The sequence below is a fragment of the Ciconia boyciana genome, chromosome 21, assembly GCF_034638445.1.
Source record: "Ciconia boyciana chromosome 21, ASM3463844v1, whole genome shotgun sequence".
Taxonomy (NCBI): Eukaryota; Metazoa; Chordata; class Aves; order Ciconiiformes; family Ciconiidae; genus Ciconia; species Ciconia boyciana.
The window spans coordinates 3110821-3126990 of NC_132954.1; the positions used below are offsets into that span (position 1 = coordinate 3110821).

Here is a 16170-nt window from a genome sequence, read left to right on the forward strand (position 1 = left end):
ACTGCGTATCAAGTTTAGTAGAGTGGGTGGCACTACAAGATCCCTCTGCATTGGAGGAATTAGTCTCTGTGCCTTTGCTGCAGATGCAAAAGGGGTTGTAAACGCTTACTCTTCAGCAACACTGCATCTATTCCTGCTCCTGGGACATGCACCAAGGCTGTGGTGTGCAGCTCCCCTACTCCCCCTACTCATATCACGATTGCCTGTGTCCCCAGCAGAATCTGCAGTCAATTCTGGTTTCTCTGCTGAGAGATTTACGTGCAGCAATTTGCAGACTGTCCTATGGGTTTAGTCATTTCACCCTCCTGCCAAAAGGAAACAATACTGAGGCTAAAAAATACTGAAATAGGAAGGGGAAAAAAGTAGAGCAGTTTCTTAAATGTAGCTGCCAGGGAGAGACATCCCATTGTTGTTAGAGTAGCACACCCATGTAGGTGTCTGAGATTATGGTAACAGTGATGGAGCCTTTTATCTCCAGACTGCTGGTTTTACTCAGCTGTGGGTGAGTAGGTAGCAGGAGACGAGAAGTTTCTACAAGCTTGCAGGCACTCACACATAGAATAGTTAATAAAATAGGAAGTTAATTTAGTGATGCCATTGCACATCACAGAATCCTCTGACTAGCGCTTAATTGGCAGCTTTCTCTAGAGAATAAGCATTGATTAAGTTGTACAGAAATGAACTCTTCAGGTTTTTCAGGTCAGGGTTAAAGGTCTGTGTAGAAGCTAGGGAAACATGCAGCGCTGCTGTGTGTGCTGTAAGTGGTGTGTATGAATAAACAGACCACTTTCCAGTGCCATCCATTGTAAGAGCTAAAGTAACATAATAGCCATGTGTTACATAGCTGCTTTTCTGTTGTTTGTAACAATAAATGTGGGTTTTTCTTACTTAAATGTTAATTCTCTGTTTTTTCAGGGTACAAGGATTCCAAAGCCTTCTCATGGGAGAAATACTTGGAAGAAACTAATTCCCAGGCAGCCCCAGCAAGAGCATTCAAACTGGTTGGTGAATCTCTTGATTGTCCTAGATCAGGAGGGTAGGGGAAACTGCTGTTATCTGCCCTTTCTTGCTAGATGCTTTATTTGATGGTGGTTCACCATATGTCTGTGCCAAGAGGGTGAAACTCATTTTTTTACTTTGAGTTTAAGATCATCTCTCACTGCTGCTAAAACAAAACACGCAGCAGACTACAAAATTTTTTTTAAAAAAATGACATGAAAAGCTGTCTTGGAAAGGATTTTTGACTAAACGTGTTCACTTGCTCCATTAGCAGATTTAGGGGAAGAGCCTTCAGTCCACAGAGATAATTGTAGCTTTCAGAGGAATGTGTGAAGGGCAGTACCTTGTCTCAGGGAGGGCATGGAGGAGAGAAAGAGCTGGTCTTCTGCTCGAGGTCTCCCTGCATGGGCAAAGGGGATCTCCCAGTTGACATCTGAGCAGGACTGATGCTGGCTGAACAGACTTTCCAGACTCTCCTGTCATGGGGGTCAGAAGTAGACATCACTGGCCTGCAACTGGTGACTTTTGGTGGGGAAGGGAGGAAGGGGTGGGGTGTTGTCTGTGTGAGGGGGAATGAGAAGTGTGCAGTTCCTCCATCAGGTGTCCTCGCCGCATGAAGTTTTAAAAACTTCTCTAAAATATTTTCACCTTGCAGTTGTGCAGATCCTTCTTCCCCTGGTTGGTTAGGCTGGAATTAAGGTAGAGTGAGAAGTTCCTATCAAGGACTTACATGTTCTAATATAGATCTTAGTTCTTCCAGGGAGGAGCCAGCTGTGCCCTCCACAGAAATAAGCATACTAACAGATGACAGAGCATCTCTGCCAAACGCCTAGACGGAGTAAGATCATCCTGTAGACTAAATCTGAAGATGGTTCTCTCAACCTTGGGAGCATGAGCTTTTGTTTCTTACATTGCAGTTCAGTGCATTTATCTGGAAGCTTACTGTGAGCAGAAACAAAACAAAAGCCTTTAAAATAACTTCATTAAAAAAAACCCATACTTCAGAGTTGATTTTTTTTTCTTAGCAGCTTCTTCCGCACTGCTGGCTCACCTTGCTAAACTTTGCAATATGTTTAAAAACTTTTCTGTGTCATTGTGACACTTGTCTTGATGCCTTTCGATGAAGTTAGCGTTGCAGGTTAATACCTGCTGCCCTCCTGTATATTTTGTTGGTAAGCTCTTTGGGACTGAGGAGGAAAAGCAATCAGGAAGGCCTCAGATAAGGAAGGTAAAAATCCAGCCAGACAAGTTTGATAATTGCTAGATTTCAGCAGGTGTCCATTTGAAGTTGTTGTAGGTTGCAAGGTGGGTGTCAGGGAATAGGAGGAGGCTGGTTTTGCCTCTTTAGAGAACTGTAAGGCCACAGCTGGAGTTATCTGCAGCACAGCTGAACTCCAAAACATCCCTTGGATTAAGGTTTTCCAGAGTTGGGCGGACAGCATCTTCGATCATGCAGCGCAGCATGTGAAAAACCTCGGAGCCAGTGTGCAGGGTAATGAGTGAAGCTTGTCAGTAGGACACATTTGTTGCCCCCAGGGTAGGCTCAGCCTTTTTTCTGAGCCGTGCTCATAAAATCCCAACAGTGCTAGAAAATGGGAACCTTCAGAATACAAGAGCAAAAGAATGCAGCAATTGGTCTTCTACACAACAGAGGAACAGTAGAAGTAGTTTTGTAGAGACAAATATTTTGGAAAGATAATAAAACTCTTCATGATACAAAAAGAAACAGTGAAGTACGACCTACTTAAAATTCCCAGTCTGAAGTCCTCAATCATCTGTCATTACGGCATTCTTCCTGCAGATTTTCAGAATATAAAATGTGTGGAGAAATGTCACCTGAAGATGACACGGCTTTGCTCAGAACAGGGAGCCTTTTTGGTACCGAGTACTCCCTTTTTTGGATTCTTCCAAAGTGAAGTGTCTTCCCAAGGGGGAATGCAACTGCCTTGTCTGCCTCTTTTCCTGTTTTACGTACATCTCTGCAGCCATTGTTTTGCTCCTTCAGGTATCTGGCTTTGAGAGAATAGTAGAAGGGCTAATTTTGGCTCTCGTGAAACTCCAGAATATAAATGAGCATCCAAGACTGTGTTTTGAAAATGAGACAGGGAAAAAAAAAAGGCATTTAATATATCAACAGTTAATAGAACTCTTTCAAGATCAAACCTCGTTATTTTTCTGGCTTGGTTGGTCTGAAGTGCAAATACGTGGCACAGTTATTGCTTTTTTTTCATTATTATTACTATTCCAGCTAGCAATTACAGGAAATCAGTACATAAAAATATGGGTTGAGAGCCAGAACAGGCATTTCTCACTGAATTAGTTTTTAACAGTTTTCAAGAGCTATCTTACATAGTCTGGAGACACTGATCATCAGCACAAATAGCAGATCTTGTGTCTGGATTTCTGCCTTCTCCTCCACCCAAAAACAGCTCGGTTGTCAGCATCGCTATTTCAGCGCATTGTCTTGGGCTGTCAATTCAAAAACATTCATAAGCTATTGCCAAAAAGGCAGCAACCCTTCAGCAAGACTTAAACAAATAGCCCTGCTCATCTTCTGGGCAGGATTTTGTTCTCTAGCACTCGGGCTCCTTCCTCAAGGAAGACGGACAAGGTTGCCTGGTTCAATAAGATGCTCTTAAAACTAAAAGCAGTTTAGATTGTCTGGCTTCCGGTGTGCCGTGTGGCTGAAAGCCTGTGGATAAATGTCTGCGTCCAGGTGAAAAGACCAAAGAGAAACTTGAGGTTTGGAGTCTGTAATCCCCTTAGTTCAGAAGTGGACCTCCTTCCCCGCCCCCAGCTACTGGCAGTAAAAAGGATAAGGAAGATTGTGAGGGAAGAGTGATTATAATAATCTTTTCATTAACCTGATCTTGTTCAAAGACACCATTTATCATCTCTTGCTAAAATCCTGACCTTTGTGTGCAGAAGTGAAGAAGGACGTGTTTTGAATGAGTATCCTGTGCTCCATAACCCCCAGCAGAGGAGGTCAGAGGAGGAATTTGCAGTCAGTCATTTAAGGTTGTTGGAAAAATTGGTAAATGCTGTCTGTTACTTAGAGGTTTACATCTGTGGGTGCTGCAAAGGGCACGCATCAGGTCAAAGGACATTCTGGAGTTTTTACAAAGTAGTTTGACTGCTGAGGTTTGAGAGAAAGGGTAAGTCAGCAACTGCAGATGGGAGACTCCAGCAGCTGGAGCTGCTCTGAGTCCCAGCACTGCAGTTCTCGACAGTTATCATTAACAAGCAGATGCAGTTGTTGTCGTAAGAAGTAGACGGTAAACTGCTTGATGAAGATAACTGTAATATCCAGATGCCAGGAAGGATGTCACATGGTGTAGTGAAGAGAGACGTCACACAGTAGTGTGTTTCAGGTGTTCAGGTGTGAGACAGTGGCGAACTGGCCACTGTCCTTGTCAGATGTGAGATCATCTCTCTGCTGTGTTTGGGATTTTCGCTGTCGGGCTGTGGAGTCTGTGTGTTGGTGGAGCTTGTGCTAGTATCTGGCCTTTTTTCTGTTAGGGAAGTGCCTCTTGTCCTGGCTGTGAAATGCTCCTCTGCACTGAGAAAGTTCAGACTTCCTCTCGAGTAGTTTTGGGCTGCTGACAAACAGACAGCTTAATCCTCTAGGAAACTCTGATTTTAACCTCTGAATCAGTCTGCCGTGTAAGATCAGGGGCCAAAGCTGCAAAGGCATTTGAATGGTAGATGTAAACTTCAGTGCATTTAATTCAGAGCAAGTGACTAGCTCTGAATGCCTGGACTTTTTAGCATTCTGCTTACAGTCCTCTCTTACAGCGTCCTGCTCACGGATTCCAAGTTAATATGAAGTTAGAGACTGTGGACAGAAGAAATCCCATCTTGATAAGAGTGGCAACAATAGTTGACAAAGATGACCATCGCATTAAGGTATGACCTTGCTTCAAAGTGCAGAGTCCTTGCGCTGAGGAATATAGTGATTGGCAGTACAGAAAAAATACCCATTTGGTATGAGGAGCAGCAAACAAACGCCTTGCAGACGATCTAGCCTACAGGCCTGCCCAACTGGAAATGATTTCTGTTGGTTTGTCCTGTTGAAATCTGATGAAATTGCCTGGTATTGTTAGTTACTGTTTTAATGTAACTATTTTGAAATAACATTTGACAGCATGATTTTCCATCTCTTAGCGGTTTTTGTGAGATCTGTGCGAGTGAAGGCAGCATTAATGTTCTGCTGGTGAGAAGCTACCTGACAATTTTTTTTCCTAGCATACTTAAAGGAAAACCCAAAGCAAGTTAAACGCTGGTACCTGTGGGACGCGGCTTCATTCTCCAGTATGAATTTGTTACATAAATGGATTTTAACTAATTCTTCTCACATAAATATATTGCCAGAAAAATCTGTTGTGCTTTGGCTTCTGAGAAATTATGAGCCAGCTAAAGTGGAGGCTGCACTGATAGAGGCTTCTCGGCCACAGTTCTCCTTCCTGAAGGATGATTACGTGGGCAGAAGTGGAGTTCGCTCCCCATTAGCCATTTGATTCTCAGTCTCATTGCTGTGATTGCAAGCAAAAGTCAAGTTTTGCCAATGTATAGTAGCATGATGGTCAGTTCATACATTTGTTTGAAACTTTGCCACATAGACAACCCAGTAGCCTTTAAACTGCAGTGATCCTTGGTCTCTGTTAACCTGACCTGGATCTGAGCTAACTATTACTAGTCCCTTTGTCCAGCAGAAAATTCTAGCTTGTTCATTGCAAAACTCACCAAACTTGTTGGCTTTTATGGTGTTTTGAGATCCTTGGGAAACAATTAAATGAGCAATCGTGTTTGCATAGATTTAATCTTTGAGTATAGAGCGTGCTGGAGCACCCCGTGGTCTCTGCTTTCTTGCAGACCCTGTGATTTGACTGTGTCACCAGAATCTGGTTGTTCTGTAAAACATAGATGCAGGGGTCAGGAAAGCAAATAGTTACAACTGAGCACAAAGGACGCTTGTGCTTGACTGAAAGATTGAATGAATCAGCCCCGAGCTGAGCAAGGTGAAACAAAGGGGGAAGTTAAAATAAAAGCTGAGTCATGTCCTTAACTGTATCTCTCACTGAGACTGTGCGCTTCTTTTAGATACATTTCGATGGTTGGGACCATAATTACGATTTCTGGGTCGATGCAGACAGCCCTGATGTTCATCCAGTAGGCTGGTGTGCAAAAACTGGACATGCTTTGCAAGTCCCTCTAGGTAAAGTAGATGACATCATATTGTTATGTTGAATAGTTTTCCTAAGTGCAGTCTGCTCTTCAGAATCAGGGAGCGTTTTACAAATCTGTTTAACTTTTTTTTTCTTACTACCAGGTGCTGTTGATCGAGTGGGAACAGTGGGACAAGCGTGTCCTACTCCAGGCTGCCATGGTATCGGTCATGTCAGGGGACCACGATATGGAACACATTATACGTATGTATATGAGATCTTATAAGCGTTCTGCCTGCGAGAGCCTGACTGCTGTCCATAATAGTAATGCAGCAACAAGCACCTGCACTGCACTGAAATTATCTCAGGGTGTTTGTTCTGGAGATAGTTATAACTGCAATTGCAGCTCCCTCTTGTGTCTAAATGTGCTGTTTCATCATAAATTCTGTTTATACCAGTCTAATCATTACAACTGCAATGCAATCCAACATAGATTAATTCACTCCAATTGCTACATTCTGGCATTACTGAAGGAATTTTTTTTGTAAAATAATATACCCAAGAACAACATGCAAGGAGACAGTTAAAGAGGGAGAGAGTGTGGATAGATTATTAAAGTATAAGAGTGAGGACAGCTAGCTCATGTTTTGTGCTCTGCCTTTTGATTTCTTATGTGCTTTTGGAAAAGGAAGGTTTTTCTCGATTAAACTAATTTAAAGAGCAAGAAAACAATCTCAGACGGGAGGTTTGAAGATCTAGTAGTATATAATGTGGTAAAGGGCTTTGAATTTTTCGGAGTGAAAGTTGCAGGACTCTCTTACTTCATGAAATACTGTTCAGACAAGCAGGTTACAGAGGAAGAGCTCTTCTTGTTCTCTGAGGTGACTCTTTAAAAACATTACTTTGGTTTCTAATTCTGCCATGTAGTCCCCTGCTTTCCCGCACCTAAAACTGGGTAATAACATCTCCCTGAGTGTTTTTGGCCTCACTTTTTCTGGGTTTGTTGATGGATATGTCTGCCTGAGGCTGGTAAGACTGTATGACTTAAAAACATGCATTGTCATCTCTCTCTCTCTGTCCTTTTATTCTTTTTTTTCTTTAACACAGGTTAGTTGGCTGCCCCTATTCTGATATGAACCTCAACAGAGAAAACTTGTTACAGGACCGCCTGAGCGGGGAGAGACCTTCCCCTAGCAATAGCATGCAGAAAGCCAAGAGGCTGGAGACTCCTGCCCCATTTCTGTTGGGAGCAGGAGAGTCTTCTCAAGAGGACTCTCCACAATCCAGGTGAGCTGAACCCTTTTCTTGGGCGGGTACTGAGGAGCAAAAGCATTTTACAACGCTGAAAAACACAGGAATTGGCAGAGAAGCAGCAGAGCATTGAGTTCATCTGTCTGTAATATTGACCCATGCTCCAGACACTCTTAACACAGAGCAGTGCACTGTTATACACTCATATGCCTTAATAGGTTTCTTGATTCCTTAATCCTGCTGCTCTGGTCGCATTCCAACAAAGGAAATTGCATTCTGTCTCCATAAATTTTTCCTTGCTGTTTCAATTTAAAATATATTCTTTTCCTTCGTTTCCTGTCCTAAAACTGTCATGCAAGGTTATTTTGCACTATTAAACTGTAACTGCAGTCCACCCCAGAGTCAGCTGCATTACACTGGTAGATGTAACAACTGTATGTGTATCACTTGGCAAACAAGTTGAGCTCCTTTAGATATTTTATTTTCTTACATCAAAATCTTAGAATTGAGTGTCATTGAAGCAAACTGCATATTCGTTCTTGGACTGCAGGAGGCAGTTAAAACATGTCATGGGACGGACCTGGACATGAAGGCTTTTATTATTGTCACCTTTAGTCTGTACAAATCCAGTCTCACTAGAGCAAACTCCAGCAATACTTTTGGTCTTCGTTGTATGTGAAGGCTTATATACATTTTAAAGTTCATTTGTTTTGCTTAGATTTACAACATTTTCAAGATATATTTGGCCAGACAAAAGGAATACTTCTCTCCCTTCCCCGGCATACATGGCCACTCCCATCCCAGAAATGTGCAGGGGTCTCAATTTGCTCACCGCTACACCAGAACTGATTGCATTTCAATGGCACTGTGACCATAAAGCGCTCTCAGGAGCTTTGGGATTCTCCCAGAATAAATGCCATTCTAAAATTGTGATGTATTTCTATTCTAATTATTTCATTTCCTGATAGTGGGAGGTCTGAATTCAGTATGCACCTCTAATAACACCCTACTGCTTGTCCTTCCTTGGGCAACTGTGTAGCTCAGTTTGTGCATCAAACTCAGTCATGGAAACTCTTAGATGTTATCTGGAGGTATCAAGATTCAGAAATCTTAAATCTCTTGATTTCATCGTAACACAAGCTTCAGTGGGTTTCTTGTAGCTGCTGGGATCAGAGCCTCAGTCCACAGGGGCTGATTTATTTCACATAATCTCTCTCAATCCGCGCTGAAGAGTAAAAAAGCACTTTGTGCTGCGCCAGTGATGATGGTGGGGGAGAGGAAGGCTTCTACCACTAGGTGGTAGTTGTTGCTCTCACTTGCAAGGAGCAGCTAGCTTTGCTCTCTTGCGGGAAAAGGGAACAGAGGATGTCAGTTTAGCTACTATCATTTATCTGTCTTTCCAGAAAATCTGCACAAGACAGTGAAAAGTCGTGTCAAAGCAGTGTTCACAGTCTGTCGGAACAGTCTGAAAACAATCAAGAGAGAGACTGGGTAGAAGAGGATTCCTCTGCAGACATCAAAGCCAAACCGGAAAAGTAAAGATTTTTGTGATGTGTTTTCATGCATTAACAGTTGTGTTCCTTGATGCTGCTGCTGTATCTGAAAAACAGGTGTAAATCATAACTTAGAACAGCCCAATTTGAGCAGAGATTTGCAGCATAGGGTTTTGGAATGACATGGTAAATCTCCTCCCTTCCTCCCATTATTTTGGGCCCTCTCTTTCCTGCAGTAAACTCAAATCTGAGTTCTAGCCATGAATTTAATAGCACAGTCCTTAGCTTAGAGAGAGAGGGCAGGGACAGAGCAGTGCTATTGCTTATTTTAAGAGGGAAAACTTTTTGGTTCCTAAAAGTCCCATTAATCTCTGTGTAGAGAAGAAATTATATCAATTTGTGTGTCTTTTGAAATGTTTTGTAATTGATGCTTTCAGGCTTGGGTGCTCGCGTGCCTATATAAAGTTCCAGCTGGTGAAACAGCAAAGCAATGGGAAAGGTTGGTTAAATTTTATTTCTTTTTCTGTGTGTGTGGATATATGTGCAATATACCACAGTCACAAGGAGCATTTAGAACTTTACAGCTTTTTTGTCTTTGATTCCACAGTCAAGAGAAAGCACATGCTGGAGGTGGTAGTGGTAGTCTTTCTTCCTTTAAAATGAGGAGGAAGGGTAAAATTACTTAGAAGTGAAATGTTTAATACTTTGTAGAGTGAAGCCTCATATTTATTAACTGAGAAGGCAAGCTTGCACCGTCTCTTGTACCACTGCGTACTCTTCTGAAGTGGCAAGGGGTTTTTGTTCCCCGAGCAGTCGATGACCATTCTGCTGACAGAGCCAGCAGAGGTGACAACGGAGACTTGGTCAAAACCTGGCAGATAGTTTAAGTTCCATGGACTTCTTTCGGTAGACCCCACGGGGTATTCAGAAACATAATTAGAATAATTTTGGGTGGTAACTTTTTTAAGGTTCTCCTAAGAATGCCAAATAAAACAAAAAATGAAATGGAAAAACAATGCCTTTTTTTTTTCTGGTACATGACAGGTTAAGTTTTAAGAGAAGCTTTCTGATATCACTTTAGCAAACCATATGCTTAACTTTCAGATTTACTATAAAAAGCTGTTTCAGAGAACCGAGCTGACCAGGCTTTTAGGAGGATTTAACATGGTAATAAGTCTCCAATCAGAAATAGCTAAGCAGGCACAAACTGGGACAGGTGCCTGGCTTTTTTTTTTTTAATACTCATTTTTACCTAGTGCTGACTTCTGCAGTCAGAGCTGGAGAAGTCTGCCAGCTATGAGCTGCAGTTGCAGCTGGCAGGGAGAGCTGTCTGCTCTCCCTTTGCATTCACCTTAAACAGAATGATGGAAATCAGTGGAGGGAAATTCTGCAATAATCCACTGACCTGTAATTTCACGATTACCCAGAGCTTTCATCCCATCTGTATTTAAACTATTAGAACACTGCTTCCTTCTCAAAGGGAAAATAATTTCTTTAGATTGTGGTTTGGATGCTTACCCCCAAGGATTTGGGCTTAGTGAAGGACAGGAGACAGTCTGTGATGGAAGCAGTGCCCACCCATCAGGGACGTAGCAGTACATAAAAACTTGGGCACAAATAGGACCTCCTGCAGCAGGGAGGTGGGGGCAAGGCCAGCTGCTGCCCCTGCCACCGGGGAAGTGGGGGAGGCAGGTGAGGAGTAGGTGACAGCCCTCCCAGGAGCAGTGTCCTGTGCCCTGTTGTCACCAGGAGCATCAGCGTCCTGGACTGAGCAGTTCTGGCTCAGGCTTTATTTTTTTAAATCCTCCCTGTTTGGTCTCATTATTAGAAATAGAGACCTGTATTGGATGCTGTCCCACATCCTTTAGGAGGTGGAGATGAGGTAAGGTGACACAGCTGGGGACAGGAGAGTGACCTTTTGCTAGATGAGGCTCTACCTCCAGTGCTGCTTTCACTTTGGCTGGTGAGGAGCAGGCAAATCATGGAAATTTGCTTTTTCTTTATAATACTATTTTCCTTTGTGCTTTACATGTAGCGACTGGCACACCCCACAGATCCTTACACACCATCCTACTAACAACCGTTTGTGCTAACACTGAGCAAACCCGGCAGAGGCGAGCAGCAGCCGTACCGGCGCTGGGCATGCCAAACCTTTCTGAAGGCAGGAACAAAATGGGAATTTTGCACGGTTGCCACGGGATGGCGCCGGGCAGCCTGCGCACCCTACACACAGCCTGGCAGGGCGGGGGGCGAGGGGACAGCACACGTTAACTGCTGGAAACCAGAGGAATATTTCCCATCTTGTTTCCATCCTCTGCTTCGCTTCCTGTTGTATAACCAGGCAAGTCCCTGTAGGACCATGACTCTGCACTTCTCGAGTGATCTCATTAGGGAGGAGTGATTTCTTCCTTTTTCTGCCTTGATTTTTAAAGCTTCCATCACTTGACACATGAGGAGGGAGTCGATGTCTGGAGGTAACGTGCAGCACTCCTGGCCTGGCAGTCTCCTAGGGAGGCGGTGAGCCCAGGCCATCAGCTGGCACGCGTAGCACTCTTCGCAGGCTGGCTACAGCTGTGAGCTGGAACAACGCCATTAGTTTCCAGCCGAAGATGCTGTTAACAGAACTCCTTCACCTTGTCAATAAAATGCTGCAAACATCTTCTCTGTTAGCAGCATGACATCATTTTCCAGGGAAGAAGCTAACGATAAAGCCTCCAGCCTGGCAATCTTATCTTATCTTTTTTTCCCTTTCTCCTCCTGGGGAGGGGGAAGGACACCCTGAAAGCTCAGTGTGCCATGCAGTAGCTGTGCCTGGTCGTCTGCTCGCCCTGCCTTGCTTTTCCCTCCAGAGTGTGACCCTTCCTCCTGCTTTGTTGTAATTGCTCCTGCTTGAAGCCTCGCTCTGACTTGTCTCGTTTCCTTTTCCAGACCCCGATTTGGATCTCCAGCAGGCCCTCCACCAGTCCATCTTCATGCCTTCCCTGGCCTCTAACCCGACCCACCGCCTCCATCTCTGCTGGGAGCAGCACTGCAAACTCTTGCCAGAGGTCTCAGGCCTCACGGCCAAACACGTGGCCAAATGGACTGTGGAAGAGGTGAGTTACCTGTTCCCTGTTCTGCTCTCTTGGGGTGCAGGAATGACAGAGTCCTCCTCTTCTGGAGTGCTAATTGGAAGACATCTTTATTTTCTTTCCTTTCCTAGGCAATGCTTTTCTGTTTGCTTTGCATATGCCGTAGCTGACTCAGCTAGAAGTTATACCCAAGTCCCTTTATAAAGGAGGGGAAGGATCCCTATTAATCCTCTGATGTCCATGGCTCATTTCCCTGAATAGGATTCCCTCCCTTTCTTTGTTTATTTACCCCTTGATCTTTACTCCTCAGGCCTGAAACATGATTCTGACAGCAGATGCCGTTTCTCTCTGATCTCCCTCCCCCTCTCCTGTGACTTTGCTGCTGATTCACTTTTACATTGCAGATAATTCCAAACTGCACTGTGCATGCCCACTCCTCCTGCGTCTCCCTGCCTGATTCCCCTGGAACAAAACTGCCCACAGCCTGACCTGATTTCTGACAGAGGTAGCTGTGCAGCGGGGGATGTGTCTCTGCAGTCCTAGCTCTTGAGATGTCTCCTGTAATTAGGTGGCGTGTGAAAAAGCCGGTATCTTTTGTGTGCTGAGTAGTTGGGTTTTGCCTCGATGCCTTGGGCATAAATAATATTTGTATCTCCACTTGGGAAGTGGTGACAATTTGGATCCTGGCGCTTAATTGCAGGCCATTTAATTCAAGAGAAATCTGCTGTAATGTTGTGCTTGCAAGGATGTAGGTAATCTGCAAAGCAGGAAAAAGGTGCCATTCTTCATGTTGCATGGAGGATCTTCAGAGACTTTTAGAAAGTGCATTTTCCCTAAGTGCCTCTTACATCAGATAAAGCCAATCTTGCCTTTGCTCTTCATGCTGGAGGTCTGCTAGGAGTCTGGTGGGATTGCAGTATCACAGGAAACGGGAACCGCAGCAGTTGTGAAGGGGTTAGAGCAATTAGTGTGGCTGTTTTAAAACTTGGTCCTTCTTTGTTGTTTTTTGGGGTTTTTTTGGGGTTGTTTTTTTTTTTTGTAATGAAAATGTGTTTAAATTAAATTCATAGCAAGGAGAAAAAAATATCTCTGAAAGATTTGCTGTTTGTATCCTTCTTTTGAGAAAGCTTCCAATGATTTTTCCAAAAGGTCTTTTAGAAAATCAGTAAAGGCAGAAGCAGTTAATCCTCTGACATGAAAATCAGAATCTCTTTCTTTTGGATAAAACATGGAGGAGGCTGGTTCATGGAAGAACAGAGTTAGGATACAAGCCAAATAAAATTTGTCCTTTGCAGTTGACCTTTAAAGCAACTGCTGGGTAAATTTAACTGGGATATTAGTTTGATAACGGATGAATGTAAGCAGGGACCACAGGGCATGAATGCAGGGCACTCTGGATATAGCGATTCAAAACCCAGAATACACTGAACTGTGCTCTGCGCTGCAGCCTGAAACAACTGATGAAGTTTCGACTGCCAGTAGGAGTGTGAATGGCACATTAAAAAGATCAGTTGCAGCACCACAATGGACTGGCTAAAGTCATTACAGGTTTTGTCTTAAATTTCAGTAAAGTGGATCTGGTTTTGCAAATTACGTTCATCACAAATTCCCATAGGAATCAATTTGGCCTCTGCATGAGCACTTGCAGGATCAGCATGTGCAGTGAAATGTAGCCGCGGGTCTGGAAGATGAAAGCAGCAGGACTCTGTGTTTTAGCGAGTCCAAAGTAGATTTGATCTGTCGGCATTTGGGCTCCTGACATCTTCCTACAGGGCAAACATTTGCCTTTGGGTTGTGCTTTGAACTCTGCTGCACAAAGGAGGCCATTCTGCTGATCTAAAACAAGAGCAATGGGGGTGTAAAATTCCCCTTTGGTTTCAGACTGAAGAACTGTTTTTATTTTATAAAACCCACATTAAGGAAAAAAATGTTGCTTTAATTCTCTGTTGGTTGAGAACAGCTGAAATGGCAGAGCAGCAGCAGTATTTAGGGGCCCTCGAGCTAAGAAACTCTTGGTAACACTGAACAGTCAACAAGAGTAGTTACTTTAATGCAGCTTTGTTATTTATTGAAAGCTTCCTGTCATGTTTTCAGAGCACAGCTAGTGAAGGATATTGAGTCACAGAAGAACATTAATACGTGCTAGAGTTGTATTGTTCATTAGTTAATCCTGCGTCAGATGCTAATACCTTCTGGGGGGACTGTCCTTGTGCTAATTGCTTGTGGGTTACTAAATCCCAGTTAAACCCAGCTCCTCTCTGCGTAGTCTCACGAGGCATTGCCAGTTCTCCTATAGCTTGATATTAAAGGGGTGCTGTATGAGGCTACCTTCCAACTTTACCAAAAAGGTATACCAATACGGTGCTGATTGCAGTATGCCACACACATCTGGGATTGCATCAGCACCTTCCATGTGGGTTGCATGGAGTTTCTAAGGTGTCCTCAGAATTACACAAAGCTCTTCTTCAACCCCCTTCCCTTTACCAATATGCAGTCGTAGTGTAAGACGCTTCCACCAGATAGCTCTGTGAGCACTGAGGTTGTTACCAGCAGGAAGGGTAGGCAGGCGTTGGCCTTCTCAAGGAAAAGCCCTGATCTGCCTGATCCCACTGTACTCCTAACCTGTCCAACACCTCTCCCACCCTCATCTTGAGCCCCTCCAGCCTCACCCTTTCTCTTGGTTCAGGGCTTCACTGCCACCGTTGTGGGGCTGTGTTGGTTTCCTCTAGCCCATGTTATTACTGTGTTTTGGCCTTGTGCACCCGAGCCTCCCTTGTCCCTCAACTGCCACGTCTTGGTTTGGAGACTCTCCTCCCCCAGCAGTGATGAGCCAGGCAGGTCCCTGCGGCTGGGTGGAAGCCAGGGTCTGGCTCGCTTTCTGGGGACCTTCTGTCCTGTATTCTTCTCTTGCATCCTCCTTCCCTCTCTTTTCTCCATTTCTGGTAAGCCCCAGGACTCCTGTTTGTTTAAAAGGCCACTACTGTGGCACAGAGTGCTTGCAGTGTCCGTACAAATGACTTCTGGGACAGATCAAAGGCCCGTCACTCGGTGTCTGTGACAATAGCCAGCAGCAGTTGTGCAGGGAGGGACACAGGAGCAAGGCAAGCTCAGATCATTCCCTGGAGATTTCTACCAGCCTCTCAATACCATAGACACTAAAGGGCACTTATGGTCTTGTCCCCAGGGGTCCAACTGTCTCTTAAATTCTGGAAGGTACCAGACCCTGCACAAGGATTTTCATTTGTGTTTAATTGTAAGGAGGGAGAGGGATTCAAAAGGAAAGTATTATTTTTTTATTTGTTTATAATAGGAGTTTGCACTTCTACAGAAGAAAATTTGGAGTCACTGCCCGATGGAGATGTGGATTTTAGGGGTGCCCTGTAAAATGGAGCTGTCCCTACTAGCAGGAGATAAGGGCGAAACATGAGAGGGATGCTCTGCTTTCGGATTACATAACAGAAACAACGGGAGTCAGAGCTGTTCACCAAAAATCGGCTTCTGCCAGGGTAGAGCAAAACCGGAGGGCACGCTGACAGCTCCGTTCCTGCGTGGTTGGAACTGGGGGAAGGGAATGAATGTTAGCGAAGTGGTGGGATCAGCTGGAGATGCAGTGACACGATTTAGGAGAGAGTCTGACAATCATGAGTTAAAGGGAAGCTCGTATTTGACAGTGACCCCTCCTAACTGTTTGTCTGTGTTCATGGAAGAAATGTCACATCTGTAATAGCTCAAATGAATATGCCTCATGAAACAGAGTTCTTCCTGCAAGGGAGCATCCAATTAGCATGAGATGTTTGATCTGATTATGCCTCAATATACAAATCTTCTATGAACCAGTGAAGCTACAGCTGGAGAAGACAATACATATTAAGTCATCCTCCACTGCGTTCAGGACTGCTCCTCGCACTACTTAGCGTTATATAATGTAATCCAAGGGCTGCTTGTATGTCTCCGGGGAGATTATTCCAAATGTTAACAGATTTCCTGCTTAGAAAGGTTTTCCCTAATGTGAAATGTAAAATTAACTTTTACTCCTTTAATCCTGCTGGTTCCATGGATCCTGTGCACCCACCACGGATTAGATAAAACCAAAACTCCTTTCCTTCCCAGCTATTCTGCCTTGTGTTTAATGTTGGTAAACTGGCAGTACTCATTTAGTTGGTTTATCTTGTCTCTTAAAGTCATGTCATC

General features: G+C 44.0%; 1 protein-coding gene across 5 annotated transcripts in view; it reads left to right on the forward strand.

Moving 5' to 3' along the window:
* LOC140662050 (lethal(3)malignant brain tumor-like protein 3) overlaps positions 1 to 16170 on the forward strand; it is a 52402-nt gene that overhangs the window by 28113 nt on the left and 8119 nt on the right. For all 5 annotated transcript variants that reach the window (XM_072885067.1, XM_072885065.1, XM_072885066.1 and 2 more), the window contains 8 exons: positions 916 to 1001; positions 4795 to 4905; positions 6100 to 6214; positions 6329 to 6428; positions 7272 to 7451; positions 8819 to 8950; positions 9346 to 9407; positions 11837 to 12003. In XM_072885067.1, the coding sequence (XP_072741168.1) occupies positions 916 to 1001; positions 4795 to 4905; positions 6100 to 6214; positions 6329 to 6428; positions 7272 to 7451; positions 8819 to 8950; positions 9346 to 9407; positions 11837 to 12003 (953 nt within the window). The remainder of the gene's footprint in view (positions 1 to 915; positions 1002 to 4794; positions 4906 to 6099; positions 6215 to 6328; positions 6429 to 7271; positions 7452 to 8818; positions 8951 to 9345; positions 9408 to 11836; positions 12004 to 16170) is intronic.